Source organism: Sceloporus occidentalis, unplaced genomic scaffold, assembly GCF_023333645.1.
Source record: "Sceloporus occidentalis isolate IW3139 unplaced genomic scaffold, rSceOcc1.0.p SCAF_1, whole genome shotgun sequence".
In the NCBI taxonomy this organism is placed as follows: Eukaryota; Metazoa; Chordata; class Lepidosauria; order Squamata; family Phrynosomatidae; genus Sceloporus; species Sceloporus occidentalis.
In genome coordinates this window covers 198420748-198447499 of record NW_028316981.1, presented here as the reverse complement: position 1 = coordinate 198447499, position 26752 = coordinate 198420748, and the positions used below count along the sequence as shown (strand labels likewise).

Genomic DNA, 26752 nt, shown 5'->3' with positions numbered 1-26752 from the left:
AAATACATTTAGGCTGTGTGCATGGTATTGTAATTTAAAAGTATAATTTTAATTTTGCTAGTTGTTTATATTACATCTATTACTACTGTATTCAGTGACATACAGGGATTTATGAGTAACACTGATACAAAAACATTACTAAGGATTCTGTATGGTGTGATATGGGAGGAGGTCAACGGAGGAGGGTGACACCATAAGTTACCGCACCAAATGATGCCAACCCTAGCAACGCCACTGATCCTGAATAGTGCCACTAATTGTTAGAGCACTGAGGAAGCTAGCTTTAAATGTCTTGAATTCTTGCTGATTAACATGAAAACTCTTTTTCTGCTCCTTTATTACCCCATGTCTACTAAAATAGACATTTTCTTCTGCTCAGACTGGTGTCTCTTGTTATATTTAGCTCAGCAGCAGAGTTAGGCTCACTTTATGATGCTGAATGAATTGCTAGTGGCCTCTGAACTCTTTATTTCTAGCAGGCGAGAGATACAGTGCACAGTGGACTAATCCTTAACAGTGGCTTAATTGTTCATTTGATCACTTCCCTCTGGATATGACCCTAGAGGCTATCTCCACAAACTGACTTAACCAGGAGCCGCAAATTCTGCCGTGTAAAACTGTAGAGGCAGAGCCATACTGGCAGAAGTGGATTTAAAAAGAAAGAGAGAGAGTGTGTTCTGGGACAATGTTATATAAAAATTTCATAACTCCCTCCTGCATGATGGATCACCCTGCAATAATATAAGCCACTGCTATTTCTGGGCACAAATAGGGTTATATTCAGAATGACTTTGATTCCATTTCTTCTGTAGGGTTTTCCAAATCACATCATTTGTTAAGATTTATGGCCTAATGGGGCCTCAAGACAGATAATATACTCTTATACACAGAAAAGTTATAAGAACTCATATATATATATATGATGCACATGCAAGATAGCAGATATTCACATCACATGTAATCAGGGATGGCACTTTCCCCACTGTGAACAGATGAACTAGATGGTATGGAAGACAAAACTCTTGTACTTTTTGTGGTTGTACAGAAAAAATAATTTCAGCAAGTTATACTTTCTTTCACACACACACACACACACACTGGAAATAACACATAAAAATGCTTCCAAGTCATTTTGTAAGTCAGCAGAGGTCCTAGGCTCAGCTCAGAATAATCATTCAAACAGCTGAGTTGGCTGACCACATTTTGAATTAAGTGACTTACAATACTACAGTATATAATACCCCCTCCCCAAGACCAGAAAGTCCAGTCTAGTATAACAGGGGTTGCCAACCTAGGGCGCCTGCACCCCCAGGGAGTCTGTGATTAAATTTCAGGGAGTCCAACAAAGAATGGCTTGTATCCTTGAGTCACAAATCATCATTCAGCAATCCACAGGCAGACTTGCAGATCACAGTCAAGCAAGAAAGTTCCACATTTTGATGAAACCGTGAATGAGAAGCAGGAGCAAAGAAGTCATTCAGTTTTATGTTCACAATTAGGATTATTTTACTGTTTACATTTTTCTGAATACATTAGAATCTAATTGTTCAATTTAGATATGCATTTTATGCACTGAGTTAAAAGCTTATTTTTTTTAACATTCAGTTTGTTCACCTGCAGTATTGTATGTGGTTCAAAAATTAGAAAATATACTTCTTCATCTACAAATGTGATACTATTTTTGCAGGGGGTGTGAATATTAGTCCAACATTTCCTATTGGTAGGGAACATAGAAAAGGTTGGGAACCACTCGTCTAAAAACTGCCTAATAACATCATTGATCATATGATAAAACCCACCAAAGCATAAATGTAGAATCCATGCATACTACATATATATAGTGCTATTATTCCACATTAAGTACCACAGTTCCATCCTATAACATCCTGGGATTGGCAGTTTAATGAGGGGCATTTAGAATTCCCAGCCAGAAAGCTCTAGTGCCTCACCAAACTACAAACCCCAAGGTCCCAAACAGTGTTGCCACGGCAGTGAAAGTAGAATAATAGCACTATAACTGTGTAGTATGAACTGAGACCGAGCAGCTCAATGATTCTACACACTGCATCCACATTAATATAAAACAGTTAGAAGATAAACTACTGTGTTTCACCCAAAAAAGGTAATATTTATAGTATTGTGAGGCATGAAATGGGAAAGAGTAATCACAAGAGTCGGTCTTCACGTTCATGGCTTTTTCATAATTTAACTCTGAAAGCATAAAAAAGAAGCCTTGTAGATGCTGGCTGAATCTTGCCTCTTCCACTGCAGTCTGCAACACTTGTCTCTGGTTAACGTCTGTGCAAAACTTTAGGAGGTCTAAGCATTCCCAAGAGATTTGGGAAGCATTTTGAATAGAGAGGATTACAATGAACAGAATCTGAATCTGTGTTCAGATTTAATAGACTTTTTACTGCAAAGCTACTGAGATAACCAAGGTTATAAAACTGGTGAGTAGGAAGATTTTATTTTCAGCATTAAAAGGTTTATAATGGACTCTGGCTAGCCAAGCTTCCAAGTAGGATGAATAAACCTTCTTTTGCTATTAAAGGATTCCAAAGTTCATATAAAACCACTCACTATTCAAAATGAATCACTTTTTGTTGAACAAAATCTAAGCCTTGGAGGCATCTAAGAACAAATAGTCTTAAGTGAACATTTTCTTTCGTCTTTTGATAAAGCACCTGCTGTTTGTGAACTTCTCACATTTTTCAGACTTAATTGTATTTCTACAACATAGGGATCACATACCAAGATGAAATAATTAAAAATACAAACACCAACCTTTTAGTTAAAAGGTGTTATGTATTTGACAGAATTCCTAAACCACATGTTAACAAAACAAAACAAAAAACCCAATTTTCACTCCATGATATTCTCCCCACCACCATCACAAAAAAGGGGAGGATGAAAAGAAATACTATATTTAAGGCCATTGAAATTGATATTAAGAAGTTGTAGCAGAAAGAGATTTGTTACAGGTAGAGACTGTCTCCCCCCAAAACTCCAGACCTTTGACATTGCTACTGATCTCTAACAACAGATTCTTTAACAACAGCACATAAGCACATGGAAGGGGAACAACAACACAAGGCTCATGGGTTAAATCCAATGTTAGTGCCAACTAACTGAAATGAATGGGACTTGTAAGTCACTACTGATAAAAATCCAAGTGATTTCAATGCTATTTTTTCTTTATCTGACAGAGGTTTCTTAACTTTAATATATTCCACTTGGTTTGGAGAGGCAATGCTGAATTGTGTCAGCTACAGCATCTATTAAGTGCTGTTGCTGGATTGTGCTTAGTTGCAATATGAATGCCATTCAACATGCTGGTTTTCACCTTCAAAGAGCTATAGCAAGGGTGGGTACCTTTTGTTTTTCAGGGGAAACCTTTCAGGGGTCATGGGCAGGTCCAGCATCACATCATAACTTCTCTCCTAAGACCATTAACACTGCATGATTCTGCAACGTTTCTTCTGAGAAAAACTTCCTCAAAAGATAAACCAAAAAAAATAATGTGAGATGATGGTGATTTTAAGCTAAGATCAAAACCACCCACTCTCACACTTTCTCACACTATTATTTCCATCTGTACATTCCCACATACGTTCCTACCCATTCACTCACATTTCCATCTGTCTTACTATTTCTCTCCCTTGCTCTCCCTTTCCTCGTCTTTCTTGCTCTCTTCATCCCCTTCTCTGTCTCCCACATCTGCTTCTTTCCTTCCCCCCACAAGAACTCATTGCATCTGATGCTCTCTATCTGCAGTGATCCAGCTGCAAAGCCTGCTGTAAAAAGACTGACCAAGAGAGAAAGGGTGAGGGGAGGACCAAGGGAGGAAGGTGAATATGTCCGCTCAGAGGCATGGCCACTTAGCATCACTACTTGAAAGCCTTTCTAAAGGGCACTTAGGCTACTCTAGTTGCCCTGCTATGTTGTTAGGCCTTTAATCTTACCCACTTTAATCTTGCTTTTCTCAAACAAATCTCAAAAATTTCTGTGAAGCAAGAACTGGTAATTATGTAGCAGGGGTGTCATTGCAGGAGTGGGGGTTCAGGTTGCACCAGGTGATACACTGCTCCCCAAACATCTGTCAATGGGCAGAAACGGGTTGTTCCATTTGCTTACATCAATTCAAAATGCTGAAGAGATGGTGGGAGGGAGGCAAGACTCGGTGGGAGGAGAAAGGAGAGGCCCCAGGTTTTAAAATAATATTTAAATATATTTAAATCTTCTTTAAAAACTTCACATCTTACCAAATGTTCACTTTCACAAACAAGAAACTATGTACAGTATGCCCACATCATAAGCGGGTGCACCATACGTGAATTTCAGCATATGCTGAAAGCTGCACGCTGGAGGAGGAAATGATGCCCGTGCCCATGGCGCATGCACCTCGCTGCACTGAGGGCATAAACCCCATTGGTTTCAATCACCATATACGGTATTTTCCTTATGCGGGGGGGGGGGGGGGTCTGGAATGGATTCCCCACATAAGGGAAGGGTGCACTGTACTTTAGGCTGTGTGCATGATATTATAATTTAATTTTAATTTTGCTAGTTTTTGATGTCACAACTCTTGTTATTATATTCAACAGTATACAGGAACTGTGATTTATGAGTAACATCAATACAACAAAATATTACTAGGGGTTGTGTATGGTGTGGTATGGGAGGAGGTCAGTGGTGGGAGGGGAACACATTGGGATGCCAACCTAATTACGCCACTGGTTATGGGGGACTTCAATTATTCTGATATCTGCTGGGAGACTAGCTTTGTTAAGCATAGGCTCTACAACGAATTCCTGATGTACCATACAAATAATTTTCTGGAGGAAGGGACAGGGGGATCAACAATCCTGAAGTTGATCCTAACCAATAAGGGGGAGTTGGTCACTGGAATCAAATCAATTGGTACTTTTGGGGGATGGTGATCATATAATACTAGAATTCATGACTGAAGGACAAGCCAAAAAAGAGTGTAGTCAAAATGCAAAACTTGGATTTTAAGAAAGCTGATTTTATCAAGCGCAAGGAAATACTGAGTAGAATCCCATGGAAGTGCAAAGAAAAAAAGAGCCATGTCTAAAGAATAGAAAGAAGGACGAATAACCAAGAAGAGTCCAAGATTACAGTTCCTCTGGAGTCACACAGAAAGAGGGTCACAAGGAAGAATGGTATCACATAGGAAGGAGATACCACAGGAGGAGAAAAGAACAGCAACATTTAAGTAGTATATTCCTGATTCAGATTAGGCCCTACCTAGTCCAACATTGATACCACACAATGGACAACCAGATGCCTATGTAATAGCCACTTCACTTTGTTCCACAGCAACTGTAATGTAGAGACATTCCTAGCATGACTTGTAACCACTGGAAGTTGTACCTAGTGTGGATCAGGACCACTGATAGCCTAGCCTTTAGAAATTCATTTAATCCCCCTTTAAGGCCATCAACATTTGTGATAGCCTGAAGTATTCCTCCGCTATCTCTCCTGATTCACCCACTCCTCGGGACCCCCAATTTCTAGTATTATGAGAGAGGGAGGAAAACATCTCCTTACCCACTTTCTCCACACCATGCATAATTTCATACAGCATGTCCCTTTATTTGCCTTGGGTTTCCAAGCTAAATATCCTTAAATATTGTAACTTTTCCTCATAGGTGAGTTGCTTCAGCCTCTTGACCATTTCAGTTGCCCTTTGGTGCATCTTTTCCAATTCTGCAATATTCTTTTTGAGGTACTGTAACCAGAACTGAACATCAGGTTCCAAGTGTGGTTGGACTATAGATGTGTATTTTTTTTGTATCATGGAAAATTCTAATGTAAACAAACACTCTAGCTGGGTTCTTAAAGAATTTCCTTTGCATTCACCATCCTGCCTCCAAATCACATTGATTCTTTCCAGATAGCTTAATACTTTATTGCACACTTATTTTTGAGGGTGATCTACACCCACACCCTCACTAGCAACCTGTCAGTATTTCTATGCATTGCATTAAAACATGGACCTTCAGAACATCCACTGAATTGTTTAAAACTTCCAAAGCAAACATATTGTGAGAAGCATTCCAAGTGTTGGATACCTGGTACTGTCTGTGCCATTGGCTCAGTGGGCATGATGGGAGCCATGCTTGGCTGCTGCTGGCTGGAGCTAACCTCTGGCTCTATGCTAACAGAAGGTGACAATGCTACATCGCTGGGAACTTGATTTGGCACAGGCTGGGGGAACTCTTCTGAAACTGCTTGCTCTTCTTGCCCAGGGAGCTGCAAGGCTGATAAGGGAATGCTTATTGGTTTGCCAGCATTGGAAGTGCTAGCAGGCATCTGCAGGGCTACTTGAGGGTTGACTGTGGTAGTGTTCCCGGACCCTCTGCTGGGAGAAGCCAGAGTTACTTTGGGTGGCTTCTGAGCAGCTGGCCTTGACATGACTGGTGAAGAAGCAGAGACACTTTGCAAATCAGGTTCAGCACTGAGTGATGGTGATGCATGAGGAGTGGGCTTAGAGGCTACAGGATAGGGGGCTACGGCGTGAACTTTGGGTTTTGACATCTGTGTCAGAGATAATGCTGGCCCATCAATGCCACCAGTAATTTCTGCATTAGCCACAATGTAATAATCCTCAGGGAGTTCTTGCTTGATTTTTTTGACCAGCACTTCATTGTTGTTTCCACCAATGACCTGGGAGCGAGAGCTTGGATGAAATGAGGAAGAGGGACCTGGGCCTGGCCTTTTTCGGGAATTTGTTTGAGATCTTTGAGGGTGAGTTTCAAAATCACTGTCTTCATCTGTCACCGAGGACTCACAAACCATGTCAAAAAGAGTTGCTTCATCTTCATATTCCTCGACGGCTTCATCCGGTTCAGAAGGTTCGCTGCAATAGGAGAAATCGCAGGAGTCTCTGGTTCTGTTACAGTCCAGCTTTGCTTTTCCTGGCCTCCCAGAATACCGTTCCACTGGGCTAGTCTGGGTGTCTGAGGGAACACCTATAATACTGGGGCTGTCTGAGTTGAAGCTCCTGCTGTCTTGGAAACAAACTCTTTCTTGAGAGCCGGCCCTACAAGTTGCTGTTAGCGGCCAATGGTAGGCATGGCCTGCGCTGCAACCCCACATGGCTGTCAGATTGCCATGGGAGCCCTCTGAGAGCAGGTGCTTCAGATTTGGAATGAGGCTGCAGATGGTGCCATGACTGTGAGCCCAACTGACCAGTTTGGAAAGATTTTCAGAAGAGGTGTGAAGGCAGTCCTCCATGGTACAGACTCAGTGCCTTTGTTCCTAGAGGAGAGAGAAGAAAGGTTCACAATGGAGTCAACATTTGCAAAACAGAAACTGAAGTTTTAGATTAACAAGGTAATTGCAGGCCCACCAACATTTCATAGGTGAAAGCCAGGACAGTGCAGTCAAGATGGCAAAAAAAGTTATTAATGAGGAAGAACATACAAGCTAGGAGAGGCTGCAACATTTCACTTTGGCTGAGTCTACATTTAGGTTATGTGTATGATATTGTCATTTGAAGGTATAATTTTAATTTTGCTAGTTGTTTATGTCGCAACTATTAGCATTACATTCAGTAGTATATGGGAATTATGATTTAAGAGTAACATTAGTGCAAAAAAGCAGTATTATGTATTCTGTATAGTGTGAAATGGGAGGAGGTCAATAGGGGAGTGACACCATGAGCTACCGTACCAGGTGACACCAACCCTAGAGATGCCACTGGTCTTGGGCTCCTTTAGTTGTAAGTAAAACAAAGTAAGGATTAGTTCTGAAGTGTGGTATAGTGGTTTGAGCACTGGACTACAACCCTGGAGACCAGGATTTGAATCCCTGCTCAAACACAAAAACTCACTGGGACCTTGAGCACTCTCTCACCCTCAGAGGATGTCAAAGGCACCCCCCCCCCCCCGAGGAAACCAGCCAAGAAAACCTCCAAAGATTGGAGGCAAACAACGCAACAAAAACAATAACAACAGTACTTCAAGAACCCAATCGAGGCCTAGCTTTCATAAGAGCATAGGAAGTTTCCTGACAGATCTAAGCCAGGAGTGGGAATCATGTATCCCTCCATCTGACTGCAAGTCTCAGCAACTCTAGCCAACATAGTCAACGCTAGGAGATTATTTCCATTCTTGATCTAACCAAACACTAATCTAGACCAGCATTCTGCTCTCACAGTGGTGCATTAGATGCTCTTGGGAACCGTATCCTCCTGCTTGTTGTTTGGCATGAAAAGGCATACTTCTACAGACAGAAACCCCATAGGTGGGGACTATGTGTGGCTTTGCACCCTATGCTCTTCACAAATTCCTCTGCAATATGCAGCACTTCTCTCTCTCTCCCTCCCTCTCCCTCTCTCTGTACCCACCTCATCTATCTTAATGAGAACATATTAGAGAGTTGCTCCATTCTGTTTAGTTCTTTTCTTTAAAAAGCAAAACATGTTCATCCAAAACACTCAGCTTGAAACTTCTCCCTTATTCCATTTGCCAAGCCTCCTGACTGCATTTTATTTAATGTGCTTCTCTCTTTGGAGAATTCATTACTTTTCCAGCTCCATTTTATTTATTAGTTCATACAGACAGTAGGAACTGTTTGAAAATTAGCTTTTCCCATATTTATACCCAACACAGCCATAACTGCAGGTGACGGGGAGAGGAATTAAAAATTGTTTTTAAGTTATGTACTTCAACAGTGCTATGGCACTCTCTGAACAGGAGATTAATCCTGGTCCTCTTATCAGGAGAGAGTACTATAACAATGCAGCATCGCCAGCAGGTGATCTAATAAACAGTGAACAATTTTTCTTCCCTGCTTACAGTGCTTTAATGAAGGAATTTGTTTTCCATTTGCTTAAGTCCCAGCACAGCAGTGCCACATTCCATCTAGTCGACTACCATCATTCTACAACATTTGGCAAGTTCTTTACAATGTGGGGGGAGTTGTTTTGCCAAGTATTGGCTAGGCTTCTGCTGCTGCTACTGGCAGTTTAAAAGGTGCTAAACAGACTGCAAGCAGTTTGGCTAGTTCAAGGCCATCGCAGAGGAAAGAAAATACTTCTTTTCCATGACAAAGAATTGGCAGCTTAGCACTGGACCCCAAATAGACACAAATGTAGATGCTTTGTAAATTCTCTACTAGGTTTGCCATTCACCCCACCCCACAGTCTTATCCTTCCTTCCTATAAAAATATCATAGTCAAATAAATGACTTAGTGAAGGACTGAAAAATAAAAGTAAACTGAATCCTCTTGTCTCATATGTCTCAGTATTATCAGTCATAGAATCACAGTTGGAAGAGACCTCAAGGGCCATCCAGTCCAAGCCACTGCCATGCAGGAATACACAGTCAAAGGACCTCTGACAGATGGCCATCCAGCCTCTGTTTAAAAACCTGCAAAGAAGGAGACTCCATCACCCTCTGAGGGAGTGTGTTTAGCCTCCAGGTCCTGTTCCACTGTCAAACAGCTCTTACTGTCAGGAAGCTCTTCCCAATGTTAAGGTGGAATCTCTTTTCACATTGCTCTGTGTCCTATTCTCTGGAACAGCAGAAAACAAGCTTGCTCCATCTTCAGTATAACACCCCTTCAAATATTTAAACAGGGCTATCATGTTACCTCTTAACCTTCTCTTCTCCAGGATAAACATACCCAGCTCCCTAAGACGCTCTTCATATGGTATGGTTTCCAGAACTTTCACCATTTTAGTCGCCCTCCTTCGGACACACTCCAGCTGCTCCACATCCTTTTTGAATTGTGGTGCCCAGAACTGGATGCACTATTCCAGGTGAGGCCTGACCAAAGCAGTCAATCAGTCAGAGCAAAGAAATTTTACTGTTTTCAACTACAGTTCCCGGAATCCTCAGCCAGCACAGTCATGCAAGATGGGAGATGGACCTACTGGGGGAAAGTACTTTTTCCAAGCTCTGGCATCAACTGATGGATGATCTATTGCCATGCCAAGGTCACATAGCTTGTGGCACTGCAACAGTTTAGCAAGCCAATGTGCCATACTATATAATGGGTTGGGCAACTGATATGAGTCTCAGGGACAATTTTGTATCCTGGGAACCTGGAGGTTCACTAGGAGGTGTGGGGAGTGTGGACCGTACCAGGTGACATCTCAGAGGAGTCTCACCCAGTGTAGCAATGGGAAGAGGGTGCCTTTTGGGTCTGGTGGCTCTGCTGACCAGGCAGGAAAGCAAGTCTCCTCTCTCTCCAATTGCCCAGAAGTTTTGTTAGATCTGGAAAGGCTGCAGGGTGGCAAGAGGGGTCCACCCCACCAGCAGAGCTGTCTTCTGGGTCTGGTGGCTCTGCTAGCCAGGTGATAAAGAGAATTTCCTCTCTTTGCCACCTAGCCATCAGCTTTGCCAGATCTGGAAAAGGCTGCTGAAGAGAGATGTGGGAGTTTTTTAAAAAACAAAAAAACTATTGGCACCAAGTGTCAGATATACTATGTACACCCTTGCTGGAAACCCTTTGAGGAATTTGGCACAGCTTGCCAAATATTACAGAAATGAAAAACAAAACAAAAGTACAAGTGGACAAGGCTCCACTTCTGATTTTGAGAAATGTGTAACTTTTTAAAATGTTATAAACAGTGCATCCTCACCTCCCTACAACTTACTTAAAAGCTGCATTGCATCTCCTCGAGGCTTTTAGGAGAGGCAATCTGCCCTTTTCTTTTTGGCCAGTCTGAGAAGTCTGGAGGTGTCAAAAAGAGCTTTATGGGGCTACATTTTGCTCAGCCTTGCTATATAATGGCCATCCTAAACCCATGTTACTTTGATGAAAGAACTGACCCATCCTAACAAGGGTGAAACTGATAGACCACATTGTAAGAAAACTATCAAAGACAAGAAAGGTGTGTCCCCCAGATGAACTTGGATACCATGTCCCATCAGTCTCAGACACCATGATTAGTGAACAGTTATGGTGGGTGCTGTAACTCAAGAACACTTGCTTCACCATATCTGGTACAGAGTCCAAAATAAGAAAAATCATGCAAGTTTGTTTGTATTATTGAGGTCACAGAATTCAGATTTTGTTTTTTGTTTTTTCAGAACAGATTTTTCAAAGCGCCAAATACTCAGAATGGCCTATTGTCCTATATTTTTAAATATTTGCATCTTCTCCTAATTTGAAAAAAACTTCAAACAAAACAGATTGTCATTTTAAGTCAAGTGAGAACTGTTAATTAGGTGTTGTTGCTTGTCTGATTAGCCATAGCTTAGGCTTATCAACACATGAACCTGGAAAAGATTGTCATTTATTGAGGAAATGCACACTCAAATAATTAACTAAAGGTTGCTAAGGGGGGCTGCTAGGATGCTAGAAAGAAAACTAATCATGTACATGTCTCCTTTATCATGAGCATGTAATGAATTACATATTACCTGTTCAATACAGATGCTGATGGGAGAAAATGGATTTCAGATGCTATTTACATTTCTTATGAGCAGATGAAATAGACGATGCAAGGAGAAATGGATTGACAACATATAACCACAAGATACAGGGGCCCAGAAACTACCCTAAATCACACACACACCATGTCTGTGTGTATGTGCTCCAAATCACCTATCGACTTATCACAACCCCATGAATTTTATAGGCAAAGAATAACCAGAGGTAATTCTGAAATAGCATCTACAGTACATTGGTGGTTTTCCATCCAAGTACTAACCAGAGCTGTACCTGTTTTGCTTCCAAGATCAGATGAGGCCTGGTGTCTTTAGGGTATTTAATAATAATAATAATAATTTGTTTTATTTATATACCGCTATTCCAAAGATCATAGCAGTGAACAGCAAGTAAGCTAATTTGCCCCCAACAGTCTGGGTACTCATTTTAGCGACCTCGGAAGGATGCAAGCCTGAGTCGAGCTTGGGCCCTTTTGCTGGTCTTGAACTTGCAACCTTGTGGTTTCGAGTAAATGGCTGCAGTACAGGCATTTAACCACTGCGCCACCAGGGGTCATGCGCACACACATATCCATTTTACATTGGCAGGATATCTAGGGCTTAACCTTCAGGGTCTGGACTTTGAACCTAGCCTTTGAACTGGATGGTATCCTGTCTTCACAACACAGCAAGATCACAGCCCCAATTTGAGTGCAGATTGTCTGCACAATGGAAAGCTAGTTTTGCCCTGAATTTGCCCCAACCTTGCCTTAAAACAGATTTAAAAGATTTATCTTCAGAGTGATGCTGGGAAGCTATCTACACACACGTTCTGCTATGTCACGTGGCAGCAGCACTGCTGGCACAAGTTGCTTTGCCTGAGGTCACAACAAGGAGTCCAGTCATGTGATCAACACTGGACCCCTTTTTCTGACCTCAGAGAGAGCTATTTGAAGCAGTGGTGCCAGGTGACACAATGGGACGCATGTGTAGATAGCAGCCCAGTATCACTCCAGAGTGCAGATACAATAGGGGGAATCCCGTATAGCTTCGGGGCCAGAATATTCCAGGAGCAGCCAGATTATTCTGGCCAGTGTAAATGTGCACATAGTCATAACCTGGTGCAGACTACAAATGCCATAATTTTCTGGCCATGCTGGCTAGAGTGGGGTCTTCTGGGAGGTGAAAACTAAAAAAACAATTTTTTCCAAATTTTGATTATGTTATCTCTCAACCTGTAGAAAAGTGAAGAAAGTAAATATAAGACGGCCTCCTTTCCCATACTCCTGTGATACAATTGCTACTTCAGTACCTTAGTTGCCCATTCTCCTGGCCTTGGATCATATAGTACAAAGGCAGGTGTAATTGCTAGGCAGAGAAGAATTTATAGAATTGTAAAAGATAAAAATCCATTCATCGCTACTGGTCTGCAGATAGAAACATGCAGAAGAAACAGACTTACCAGAGCACACCCAGGAAGTCTAACACAGGCTGGACAACTGAACCTGGATCTCTTCAGGTATAAACCAGAGCCTTAACCACAGAACCATCCATTTATCTATCTATAGGGGAAAGCAAAGAAGAAACAAGCCTTGTAAGAAACTGTTAGTCCAGTGTAAAAATTATTAATATGTAATCAGGTGTAATGTTTCCACCTGAATCATGTTCCTCACACTGGCTGAAAATAAAGCTCTTTCCCTCACCCATCCCCACCCATCTTTGCTGTAAAAGGGATCCTATATGTTGTTGTGTGCCTTCAAGTGGTTTCCAACTTAGGGCGACCCTAAGGCGATTCTATCATGAGGTTTTCTTGGCAAGATTTATTCAGAGGCGGTTTGCCATTGCTATTCTTTGAGGCTGAGAGCATGTGGCTTGCCCAAGGTCACCAAGTGGGTTTCATGGCCAAGCTGGGAATCAAACCCTGGTCTCCAGAGTCATAGTCCAGCACTCAAACTACAGTACTATACTATGCTGGATCCCTAAGTGTGAGAAAAAACAGAATTTGTCCTTCAGATAGATAAAAAAAAAATGGACTTTCAACCCATCTGTTAATACATGGCTCAGTAAAACAAAGCCTCATCTTGTTCGCAAAGTAAGAAACATGAGTTATTTCAGATGGCTCATTGAAATGTCAGTGCATAAAGTAAGCTCTCTGAAGATGCCAGCCACAGATGCTGGTGAAACATCAGGAATTAACTCTTCTAGAACATGGCCACATAGCCTGAAAAACTGACAAGAAACTATCCGCAGTCCTTGTATACATGAGCAGGAAATCTTCTACCATGGGCCTGACAGTTGGGAGGCACTCTTGTACCTCTGGTTGCTTTCACTGAAATTGGAATTCCACTTTATATACTTGATAAACCATTTATATAGGTTTCTTGGCAATAATCTTGATCTGTTGTTGTTTTTCCTGACTATTCACCTGCTCTTCTTGGGGATTCAAAAAAGGCCTCTCCTGGCCCTAAATTGTCCCAGGGGTCCCACAAAATGTGGCAGAAATGTACCCCATTCCCTCACTCTAATAGACATTTTGGAGTATTTGGGGGCAAACTTGTTTTAAAAGAATCTGTGTAAAAACTGTTTCTTACACACACACATACACACACACACACACCCAAGGACCCCAAAAGGACTCTAAATATGGTGGAAATGCCCTCCAAACCCCCAAGAGTTCTTTTAGGGGCATTTTGGAGCAAAAAGATTGTTTTTGAGCTCCGGTGAGCACAAAAACAGCCTTGAAACTTTTCATTAGCCAAAATGAGCAGCTTAGGAATACCAGCAATAAGACATCCCTACATCAAGTTTTACAAACTAAAGGAAATGCAGGCATGAAAAACAGGGGACATGAAGAGGAAGAAAGCAAGTTCAATCCCCTGTTCCTGAAGATCTTAAACAATGCCTCCTGAGATGGAAATGTATCAGTATTGGAGGAAGAGAAAGAAGCTGCCCCAAAAGTAATTTATTTGTCCAGTACAATTGTATAGCACCAAAAGTAAAAATTTCTTACAATAAGCAAATGTAATAACAATTACAAAACATGAAACAATTACAAAACATAATATGAAAGCCCCCATGACAACCTATCCTAGAAGACACCGTGTCTGGTAGTATCAAGAGCTGCAAAGAATTCAAGGAGGATCAACAAGCTTGCATTTCACATGACTTTCTCTATCTTCAAAGGTTATCCCCCATGACAACCAAAGAAGTCTTTCTCCCCAAACCAGGCAAAGCACCCATCTGAAACAGAGGGAGTTTATCACATGGGAGAGAAGCACCAAAGTCCCGTGGATAAACAGGGCATAGACCTGGGAATATACCACAGGAGTGGGACTGTTTTCAGACAATGTCACACAACTTGGGCATTAGGAGTAACATTAACGCATGCAGAAAGCCGCAAAATCATGTCGCTTTTAAACTTCTGAAAAATCCCTAAATTAAAAAGCAGCATAATTTTGCGCTTTCTGCACAGGTTAATGCCGGGTTAATGTCAAAATCACTCAACATGTCTGAAAACAATTCCACTCTTGCGGGATATTCCCAGGATTTAAACTCCATTTATTCATGGGATTTGGGCACTTTGCCTCCTGTGTGATAAACTCTGTTGATAACAAGGTTCACCCCAAGAGTTTGACAACAACCACTGATCAAGATCTCAACTACCAGTGATTTGTACTCGGTTACTAGCCCAAAATTCTATTCCTTAGATAAGAAATAGGTAACTGACAGATTACAAGGCGATGTGGCCCCTACTGCCCTTAACAAATTATAAACATATTGTATAGTTCTCATCTGGATAAGCCTTGACAAAAAAAACACAACCCCATGATAGTTTCATCTTAGGGTTGCTATAAATCAGAAATGACATGAAGGCACACAACATGAAAATTTGGACTCTAATAGCACTAGAAATGTATAATCAAAACTGTCTGCTACGACAAGGTCTTGCACTGGTCACAAAAGGACTGACATATTTGAAGAAGACTGGATGATCTTTATTGACTATTTTAATCAACACTCCCACTGGTTCCAACCTCCAACTTCACAGATGGATTTCTAGACAGATACACTACAATTTGACAAGCCGGACTCTCTAGCTCTTGCTGAGAACTAATTTTCTGATTCTGCTGCAGAATTCATCAGGTACATACCCTTGGCTCTTGTAGTTAATTGCTGTTGTTGTTGTCGTTGTCATTGTTCTACAGACTTCATGTATTTTATTGTAAAAACGCAATAAAAATTTAATTAGAAAAAAAATGTCCAGTTTTTTGTTATGTTATTCATAACAAAATATAAAAATAATTTGGTAATAACTCACAGTATTCCACACTTTGATGTTACTGCTCTTTTGAATTTTCTGTGTAATGCTGAAGCAGTGCTTGAGCACATGTGCTCCATAACTGCGAACTGCTGTACAGCACAAATTTTAACATGTATCTTGATCACTCCTGAGACAGTTGTAAAAAGCACAACTCTGGCCCCTGCACCTGTATCTGGAGGGTAGAATAATCTCTGAGATTACAGGTGTTGGATTTACTTGGAAAACCCAGTTCAATTAAAATAAAGCCGAAGTGATAGTTTCAAAAGCAAATTTCTGCCAAAATGAAGTTTGATCCAACATAGAATTTTGGGGATCCAAGTCAGGGCTATCTCTGCGACTGGACAAATTCACAACCCTGTTCTCACTTCCCAGGTGCAACTGTTTCTCTCAAAAGCAATGTGTACTTTATAGGGACAGGCAGTACCTATGTTCACGAGCTCAGAACAGTATACATTTCCTCTCACTTTCTGTCCTTAATAGCTCTTGACAGCTATTGGGGTATAGCTAGACTGAAATTACATTATACTGTAATGTGAATTCATGTATTTTTAAGATGGTCCTTTTAGTTAAATGTGCATGGCATCTGCATGTGGGCACATATGTATGTAGGTGTGTGTGTGTGTGTGTGTGTGTGTGTGTGTGTGTGTGTGTGTATAACATCAAAAAAAGAGGGAAAGGAACTTATTTTGTCCAAGGAGACAGATTTCCTAGACCTGATCATGATCAGATTAGGAAATTGTCTGTCTTTTCTCATTGTTATCTACCTTCAGTCAATACAGTACAGAAGCCTGCAAACTCTGGCCCCATTTCCACTGGGCATATAAAGTGACGTATTTCGCTGCGATTCTGACTCGGATCTTTTTTCCGAGTCGTATTCAAATCTGGTCCCTCGTTCCCATTACGAAAGGGTGCAAATGGACTCGGGGTTTTTTGACCCATGCTCTCATTTCATTGAACTTTTCTCCGTTGTAATTTGAAGTGGACTTTTTTGCTCCCCATTCCTATTGCCCTTCCAGAACCTTTTTCTAAACAGCTGTGAATCAAGCGCCTAGGCACTTGATGTCACAGTGACATCAGTTGCTTCGATGCATTTTGGCACAGGCTATTTTTGTTCCCTGTTCCCATTTGCGTCTTTCAAACCCGTTTTCAGTTTTGTTTTGTTTTTTTAAACAGTCAATCAATCGCTTAGGCACTTTTCCCCTCTGGAAAAGGGAGAAGAAGCCTCCATCCCTCCAAGTCCCTTTGCCTCCCAAACTGTCCTGTGTCTTCCCAGAGCAACTCTGGGAAAAGGAGAAGGAGCCTCTATTCCCCCCAAGTTCCTTTGCCTCCCCCATTGCTCCCTGGACTGATTTGGGGGCGATCAAGCAGGCATGTAAAAAAAAAGACAAAATAATAGTTAAAAATTGTGTTCAATGGGTCTCCTCACACGTCGATCTGTGCATGTGGAGCAGGAGGGAGGTTGCAGGGGGCGTAATGTGTTTACCGCGTTTGGAGGTCAATATTGCAATTTGCTATGTTTGGACACCCAACAGAGCGCCTAGGCGATCGGAAGCTTAATTTTTTAAAAAAATACATTTGTCTACACATGCGATCGCCTTACCCTGCTTCCCACTCCACCGGGGAAAAAGGCTATGCGAATGGGAGAAAATGGCACCGGTAATGCAGGAAAGAGAACAAAGAGGGTGACACCCCCAGGCCAGCCCCTTGAGCACTGCTCCTCCCACCCTCAAGTTCCCGAATCAGACACCCTTGTCGTTCCCATTCATTTGCCCCAAATCAGACTCGGGAGGTGCACATGGGCACAGTCATAAGCAAGTACCATTGAGGTCAGTAGGAATCACTTCTGAGTAACACTTTTATAATGGTGCTGCATATTTATCACAGATCCCCTAGGAGAAAGGCTGGACTTGTGTTTTTTTTTTAATTAATAATATTTTAGTGTTAAATTGTATCCCAGGGAACCAATTTACAATGAACAAATACACTAAAGCAACAGGATTACTGTCTGCCTTTGTGGGGAAACTTAAAATAGCATCCATTCTGCTTCTGCTATACAGAGTATCTGGTTGCATGCAGATGGTGGTGATATCGGGTGTCTGCTGGACATGTACATCAGATACAATAAATAATACATACCTAATGTTTTAAAAAAAAACATTTCATTCTGTAACTGCTTACTTGAGACCGCACTGCATGTATTAGCCTATCACAAACTGAATACAACTCATCTGTCCAAACCCATAGCTGAAGGGTGAATTAAATTTCCTTAGCAATAATGCAATTACATGTGATGACTGTTTATCTGCTGCTGCTGCCTTTTCACTTTCCTCTCCTAAATGTCTGGAAAATGTAAAAAGCAATAGAGTATGTCACCTACTCAAATACTTTCCAGTAACCGGCTGTAATGGGTCAAACTATGTGAAAATGAATGTTGTTTTTATTTGCAGATCCCCTGAAAACCCTGTCCAAAGACGCAAAGCAACTGTTTTGTTGGTACCATATAACGCAACATGATTTCTGCTGCTCAGATAGCCTATGAAATTCTACCGTACAATTATGAGTGTGGAGAAAATGGCACTGTTGCATTAGCTTTCAGAATTTACTATGCATTATCACAGCTTGAGTGGGTAATTAAGGATAGAATAGAGCAACACTTGAATGTTACATGACAAGGCAATACCCACCTGGTTTCTGTAACAGAAACTTGCATGTTACGTTAATGATCACTCAAAACAATTCCAAACTGTAACTTAAAGATCTTGGCATGAAACTTGCCATATCTATCGATCGATCTATCTATACAGCATAACAACATAGCCACCAATATTTCACAGATGAAAACTCAGATGCCTGTGGCCAAGCAACTTCACAGTGTGGTCAAGAGGGCAAATGAATTAATGGGGGAACACACACAAGCTGGGAGAGGCTGCAGCAGTTTGCTTTTGCTTGAGCCTGCTGGGAGGTGCAAGACTCCACTCATGCCACTCCTCTTTCCCTCGAGTTGAGAGCAAACTACTTGCATTTTGAACTGGGTTTGAACCAAATGAAATTTACTGAGGTTGAAGGGGGAATGTGGTAGAAAAGGAAGGAACTGGGACATTCTAAAAGCAGTTGGAAAAAGTGGGATGGCAAAAGATTAATCAGGACTGTCCCTGCCAAATTGGGACAGCTGGAGGGTATGTAACAAATATACCATATGGCTATAAGAAAGGTCATGTGGTAGTGAACAAAGGTCTTTCTAGTCCAATAACCTATTTCCCACAGTCACCAGAGATACCTTTCAGAAGCCCACAAGAAGGACATGAGGGCAATAGTCCCTTTTCTAGCTTCCTTTCCCCAGCAACTGATATTCATCTGATATGTTGGAGGGAGCGTACAATCCGTCAGTGGCTGGCAGTCACTGGAAATAAATAGCCCTGTTAACTTTCTCCATGTTGTTCTTGTAGGCCTACAAGTCATTTCCGGCTTATGGCAACCCTAAGGCAAACTTATCACAGGGTTTTCTTGGCAAATTTTGTTGAGAGGGGGTTCACTATTGCCTTCCTCTGAAGCTGAGAGAGTGTGACTTGCCCAAGGACACCGAGTGCCTGGTCTCCAGAGTTGTATTCCAATACTCCATCCACTACAACACGTTGGCTCTCAACTATCTCCATCTCCATTTTATAAACCTCTACAAATGTCCTCCTTTGTACTCATCTTTTTTTTTTTTTTTCAAAATTAAAAAGCCCCAAACATGGTAACCTTTTCTTGTAGGGGAACGAACTCTAAAGAACTGGTTCAGTTGTCTTTCAAAACTATCTTCAGTGTTAAACCACATGATACATTACAAATGCATTGTGCAGTTTAAAAACCCCTTCGCTTACACTAAAGTAAACTTGCATTGCCCCAATCTGGATCAGTCCACATGTGCTTCCTCTACAGAAGGGCTTTCACTGCTGTTTCTGCATGCACACACAGACAAATGAGAAAAAAGGAAAATCAGCAAAAAAAGGGGAGGATTGCAACAATTCTTTCAAGAAGGTGCAGACTTCCCGTACACACATCTTGTTTGACTCTGGAATTTCCGGTGGTGCAGCAGTCACAGAGGAACCTTGAACTTGTCCATTCCTACTCCAGTAAACAACTGTTGTTGTGTTCCTTCAAGTTGTTTCCAATATATGGCGACCCTAAGACAAACCTCTCATGGGGTTTTCTTGAGAAGATTTGTTCAGAGGTTTGCCATTGCCTTCCCCTGATGCAAAGGATATGTGACTTGCCCAAGGTGGGTTTCATGGCTGAGCAGGGAATTGAATTCTGGTTTCCAGAGTCATAGTTTAATATAGTTCTACGATATCTATATGCTGGTTTTTTTATATAAATTGGTGGCCATCACCACATCCTTTGGCAGGGAATTCTTCCCCTTCCCTTCCTTCCTTTTCTCTGTCTCTGATCCTCTTCTTCCTCCTTCTCGCCCCTCAGCTCTTGCTTATACAGTACTCATCTTCTCCTTTGTTCCCCCTTCTCTCATCCCTTGTTCCATGGTTTCTCTTTCCCACTACTCCTGAGTAAATGTCTTCTCCTCCTCCCTAGTTCCTCTCCCCATCCACAACTTCTGGCTAAATGTCCTCTCCCAATACACCCTAGTTGCATTTCATTTCTCCCTCCTTCCTTACTATCCCTTCCTCTCTCTTGTTCCCTTCTTCTTTCTCCCTCTCTCTGTATGTCCAATTAAACTCAAAAGGGTTTGCTCTTTGAATAGGCATGTATAAGCAAAATTCCCCTGTTGCATTATTGTCACCATTGCCATATGGTATTTGGGGGATGAGGGTGGGTTCCACAATCTGTCGGTTTAAAAAATGTGGCTTGTGAGAGGAGCCTTGGTTACTGGGAGCAACCCATCAAGAGAAGAGTTTGACAATTGTCTTTTTGCTTTGAAATATTTCTTTGGTTGGGCTACACCTCCTATACATTGTTAAAAGCAACGGCTGAAAAGATGTTAAAAACAAGGATGGTGTTCAAAGCAGAGTATGGAAATTGTTCTTTGCTTGAACTACAGCTTCCAAGTGATCTTAAAAGCAGTCTTTTAAAGGTATCTATTAAAAAAAAACAATGATGGGAAACATTTGTGGAGGAAGGTTCATGTTTACTGCAGAGCTTGGAAAAGGTACTTTCCAACCACTTTTTTATTTCAATCACATGTTCTGAACAAAGGTTCATTAAGCGGTTGATACGTAATGTATCATGTTTATTAAATGACCACAGTCCACCCCTGCAATATTATTAGGAGCTGCTACTCGTTACATCACCAGAGGCCATGCCTGGTTTTGGTCCTGAAATCTTGGGATGTGGGATGATGATGATGATTATTATTATTTTATTCTTATATATATCCCTCTTTTCTCCCACTATAGGAACTCAAGCCAGCTAACAACATGTTTAAAACAATACAAATTAAAAACAATACGAAACATTGAAAAGTACACTATAAATTTAAGATTTTAAAAATGATTAAACAATTTCGGAATTTAAAAACGTTAAACATTAAAATATTAAAATGTAATAAAAGACTATATACAAACCCTAAAATCCAAGTCATACATTTAAAAGCCCAACCCGCATCAGTTTGTAAAAGTGACAGTACAAAAATGTTTTTGACCTACCGCAGGAAGGAGAGCAAGGACAGGGCCATTCTGGCCTCTCTAGGGAGGGAGTTCCAAAGTCTGGGAGCAACCACCAAGAAAGCCCATTTCCTTGTTGTCATCAAATGAGCTTGAGAGAATGGTTGGACACAAAGAAGGACTTCTCCAGAGCTCTAACAGGTTCATAAAGGGGACCTGACAACCCAGCTGCAACTAATTGCTGCACTAGATACACACACACACACACACACACACACACAGCGCCACTCATTCATAGGGCACAAGGAGGTGCCTTGTGCACATTCCGGCTCTGGTAGCATCTACACTGCAGAATTGATGCAGTTTGGCACCACTTGAACTGCCATAGCTCAATGCTATGGAATTCTGGAATTTGTAGATAGCCTTTTCTGTCAGAGAGTTCTGGTGCCACAACCAACTACAAATTCCAAGATTCCAAGAGCAGCCCATCTCAGTGTAAGAGGGATGTTTGTCTCCCAGTTTAAAGTGGAACAACACCATGCATCCATAACACCACCTGTCTACCTCCTCCCATCATATGAAGACTATCACCTTTCAGAGGCAGGAAGTTCAAATAGTTAGATCCCATTCATGGAAGAACAAGCAATTATCCCTGACTTTTTAAGCAATTAATCTGTTTAATAAAGGATGATCACCTAGCAGTCATAAAATTATCTTTATACTATTGTCTAAAGTTGCTGTATTGCCTCCGCTGCACTTTAAAGCAAAACAGATTTTAACTATTCTTCAGAAACTGTACATATGCAGAGAACAAGATGGATATATTAAAGCAGGTGCAGCTTGCTTAAAAGGGCTCAATTAAAGTGCAACATGTTTCTTGTAAATGAAGGCCCTGTTGAATAACAACCTCCCATGCAAATAGTCTGTTTCTGTATTAGAGCAACACGCCACTGCTGTCATGCATAGCTGGTTTAGAAAACACACGCTTGGCATAATGAAGCATTTTTCATGCCAAAAGGAAATATAAAAAATAACATTCCACTTTGTACATTCTCCTATGCCAGGCTGCTCTTTTTTTATTGCACCCAGAAGGTAGCCAACCCTAATTTTCTGCAAACTGGCATATTAGAATGCTATATGACACTTTGGGGTGACTTGTTTAACAAAGACACTGTTTGGAATAATAATTGGGTGAGGAAGGGAACTGCAAACATATTTACAGCAGGAGGAAACACAGCACTGCTGGCAGCGCGGTACACTGGGTGGGATTTAATGAGCTCAGAATCAGAAGAATATACATATTCCGCTGAAACGGCAAAAGATATCAGTACCATGCTGGACTGAGAAAAAGCAGCAAACTGCCATTCAGAACCCACACTAGATTCCAAATCAATACTGCTTCTTGAGAGCATATGGGCAAATATTTTCCCATCAACTTTACCTTATAATAATAATAATAATAATAATTTTTATTTATATCCCGCCTTTCCAATTGCATGATCAAGGCGGCTTACAAGACAAAAAACGATAAAATACAAGTAAAACATCACAATATAAAAAGTTTAAAAACATCATTACTAGGGGTAGGAATGGGAATCTATACAAATCACAATTCACTAGGGGCAAGAAAAAGACAATATATTGCACTAATCCGGGGTCGAAAAACAGAGGGCAAGGAGCAGAGAAAAAACACTATTACCTAAAGTGAAAAAGCCAACTGGAATAGATGCGTTTTTAATTGTTTCTTAAAAGAAACTAAAGATGCAGAGGAACGGAGCTCTACAGGGAGCTTATTCCACAATGAGGGGGCGGCGATAGTGAAAGCCCTCTGTGAGGTCCTCACCAAATGGGATTTAGGGACCTCTAACAAATTGGTCCCAGATGTTCTGAGTGTGCGGGGCGGATTGTATGGGGAGAGGCGGTCCTCCAAGTACCCTGGGCCCACGCCATTTAGGGCTTTATAGGTCAAAACCAACACCTTGTATTGAGCTCGGAAGCGAATGGGTAGCCAGTGGAGATCTTTTAAAATAGGTGTTATGTGGTCTGTCCTGGAACTACCAGCGACCAGTCTGGCTGCCATATTCTGCACCAATTGAAGCTTCCGAGTTTGGTACAAGGGTTGCCCTATGTAGAGCGCATTGCAGAAATCCAATCGAGAGGTTACCAAAGCATGTACAACAGTTTCAAGGTCCCGACGGCCCAGGTAGGGGCGCAGCTGGCGTATCAGCCGAAGCTGATAACAAGCACTCCTGATCGCCGCGTTCACCTGAGATGTCAGATGAAGCGACGAATCAAGGAGTACTCCCAAGCTGCGCACCGAGTCCCTCAAGGGGAGCGTGACCCCATTCAGGACAGGCTGACAAATCTCACCACCCGGAACCGAGGGACCTATCACCAGTACTTCCGTTTTCCCTGGATTCACACTGAGTTTGTTCTCCCTCATCCAGCCCATTACCGACGCCAAGCAGGCATCTAGAGGAGAGATGCCATCCTTAGTTACTGCATCAGTCGGAGACACAGAGAAAATTATTTGGGTGTCATCAGCATACTGATAACACCGCGCCCCGTGTCTCCGGATGATCTCTCCCAGCGGTTTCATGTAGATGTTAAAAAGCATAGGGGATAAAATCGCTCCCTGAGGGACACCGGATGTAAGTGCCCTCTTATCGGAGCGACAATCCCCCAGCTCCACCATCTGGAATCTACCCGAGAGGTAGGACCGGAACCACTGCAAAGCAGTGCCCCCGATACCCAACTCCCCCAGGCGTTCCAGAAGGACACCATGGTCGATGGTATCGAAAGCCGCCGAGATGTCCAAGAGCACTAACACGCTTCCCCTGTCCATGCTCAGACGGAGGTCATCAACTAAGGCGACCATGGCAGTCTCAACTCCATAGCCCGCCCGGAAGCCAGTTTGAAATGGGTCCAGAAAATCGGTGTCATCCAAGATCGATTGAAGCTGGAAGGCGATATAATAATATCTTGCCAAATGAAACATCTGTCATCCGGTTTTATTCAGGATAAGGCTAGTGATCTGGCAAGTATTCTTGAAACCTGACCAAATAATGCTGGAAGACTGCATTTGGCCGACACGATTGCATTCTGTCTCCAGTTAAGAACTAGTCCAGGGTACCCACAATGTGTGTACTATCCCTTTTATCTGTTTTGTTGTTGTTAACCACCCTCAAGTCGATCTCAACCCATGGCTACCCTGTGGATAAGACATCTGCAAGACCCTGTCCTCCACGGTTCTGCTGTAAACTCATACCTCAGTAGAGTCCATCCATCTAGCATGCAGCCTTCCTCCTCTGTCTGACATTGTGTTAAACACCAAGTAGACAGGTGTGTGCAAAAGTATTAGAAACCAGGGACAAGTTAGAAATTCCACTAGTTTAATTACTGTTTATAGGACAGTTGAATTATTGATTGCTGCTGAATTCAAGGTATTCTTGAAACAGGTGCTTGTTGCTTTTGGGGACTTCAGTATTCAGGATGCCTATCTAGATGTAAGGCCAACCTAGCAAATTACAGTTCAGCTCACAAAGCAGGTCATGTTTTACTCTTACACTGATCTGAAGACAGATGACCTCAGAAACAAGAAGACAAGATCCCATATGACGATAGCAGAGCTTACATGTCCATCAGCATTCTTACATAAGGCACTGGAGCAGGGACGTAGCCAAGAGGGGGGTTCTTGGAGTCCAGACCCCCCCTTCCATTAGGAAAATGAATGGTGTGTGCTGCTGCACTGCCACACCCAAGCCCCATTATAATGGTGGCACTTAGTCTGGACCCCCCCTTCCGAAAATCCTAGCTACGTCCCTGACTGGAGGCTGCTCCCTCTGCCCATCTCCTTCCCCCGGTGTATAACAGCAGACATAGGCTGCCAGGTGCTATGCCATCCTGCCAGACACTGGTCAGCCACAGATGGGTCTAGCCTAATTCCAGCGAAGGAGACAGAAAGGAACCGCCTCCTCTTTCAATATGAGGCAGCTCATTCCCTAGCCCCCTGCTTTCATGGTCTCTTTTTCTTTCCCACGCCATAATCTTTAGCTAAAAGTCTTCCCATCCCTTCCATTCATCGTGTGATGATTTGCCAATAATAATTAAAATAAGGCACTTGTTACTTTTTGTGTTTTGCATTTTAGAAATCAAAATTCAAAAAAGGTATTTGTCTAGGTAAGATTGTTATTGTTTACCTTCCAGTGATTTTTGACTTATGGTAACTGTTAGGCAAACTTATAATGGGGTTAGCAAAGTTTGCTCAGAGAAGGCAAAAAATATTTGCCAGCATCTTCCTCTGTGGCTGAGAGAGTGTTGACTTATTCAGATCTATCCAGGTCCAATATTCAAATCACTCCACCACGCTAATTCCCCTGGGTAAGATACAGGGATATTAAATGTGCAGGTCTGAATTCTGCTTCTGGATGCATATCATGCCGAAACAAAATAAGGTAAAGAGCCAACCCAAACAGTTTCTTAGGAGAAAAGAACAAAAATAAGTAATATAATGCAATTAAGCAAAGCTTGCTCATCTAAGAAATGAGAATCCTTCTGTGAATTTATAGGAATCTTGCCAGACAACTAAATCTCACAGCAGGGCAGATAAAAGAAAATTATAACCCTGGTTCCTTGAAGGAGTAGGTGCCACATATAGTGAAGGAGCCTATCATATAAAGAAAGCATCTCACAGGCAGTAAGTGACATGGAAAATTTAAGGCTCCACCAAATCATCTGTTTTGGGAAACAAGATTCCCAAGTTGGAGCTGGCTAAGAAAAGGATAAACAAATATCTGTGATAGTTATAAAAACTATACTAGCTATTTGCCATAATATATTAATTGATTGGTTATAAAAGCTGCTGGACTGCACCAGTTAGGGGCCAATCTACATCATTAAACTGTTGAAATCCCTAGAATGGGAAAGAACACTTTGAATTAATCATACTCTGATTAAAATGCCAATTTACAGATGGCATTGGAAATACGCTTTGAAACAGTGATTGTAGCTATGCTGAAGTAATGTAATGCAAGTGAAAATAATGAAATACTGAAATATATATAAATACTGTATCTGTATGAGTCATAAATGTGAAATGTGAAATGTGAAATGTGAAGTGTACACATTTATATATTGAAAACATATCCCGGGTTAGCTATGTTGGCCATTTAGTAAAGTACTGTACCATAACATGTAAAATCCACAAAACAGTGATGCAATAAAAGTATCACTGTTAAGTGGGTTTTGCATATATATATATATATATATATATATATATACACAGTAGTGTAAGATTATGTTCCTTATAACTCTAACATACTGTTAGTATTTGATACCTTAAGAATGAAAATTGTTTCTCCTAATGGTGCTACTCCGTGGTGGTGCCTGGCATGTTTCAAAGAAAGAAAGAAAGAAAGAAAGAAAGAAA

General features: G+C 41.6%; 1 protein-coding gene across 3 annotated transcripts in view; it reads right to left on the bottom strand.

The window, feature by feature from the left end:
• KIAA1958 (KIAA1958 ortholog) overlaps nucleotides 1–26752 on the bottom strand; it is a 90647-nt gene that overhangs the window by 48312 nt on the left and 15583 nt on the right. For 2 of the 3 annotated variants that reach the window (XM_089488578.1, XM_089488576.1), the window contains exons 2-3: nucleotides 12869–12968; nucleotides 6096–7284 (exon numbers count right to left, since the gene is read on the bottom strand). In XM_089488578.1, the coding sequence (XP_089344704.1) occupies nucleotides 6096–7260 (1165 nt within the window). In that variant the 5' untranslated portion in view covers nucleotides 7261–7284; nucleotides 12869–12968. The remainder of the gene's footprint in view (nucleotides 1–6095; nucleotides 7285–12868; nucleotides 12969–26752) is intronic. The other variant, XM_089488577.1, reaches the window with a different exon arrangement.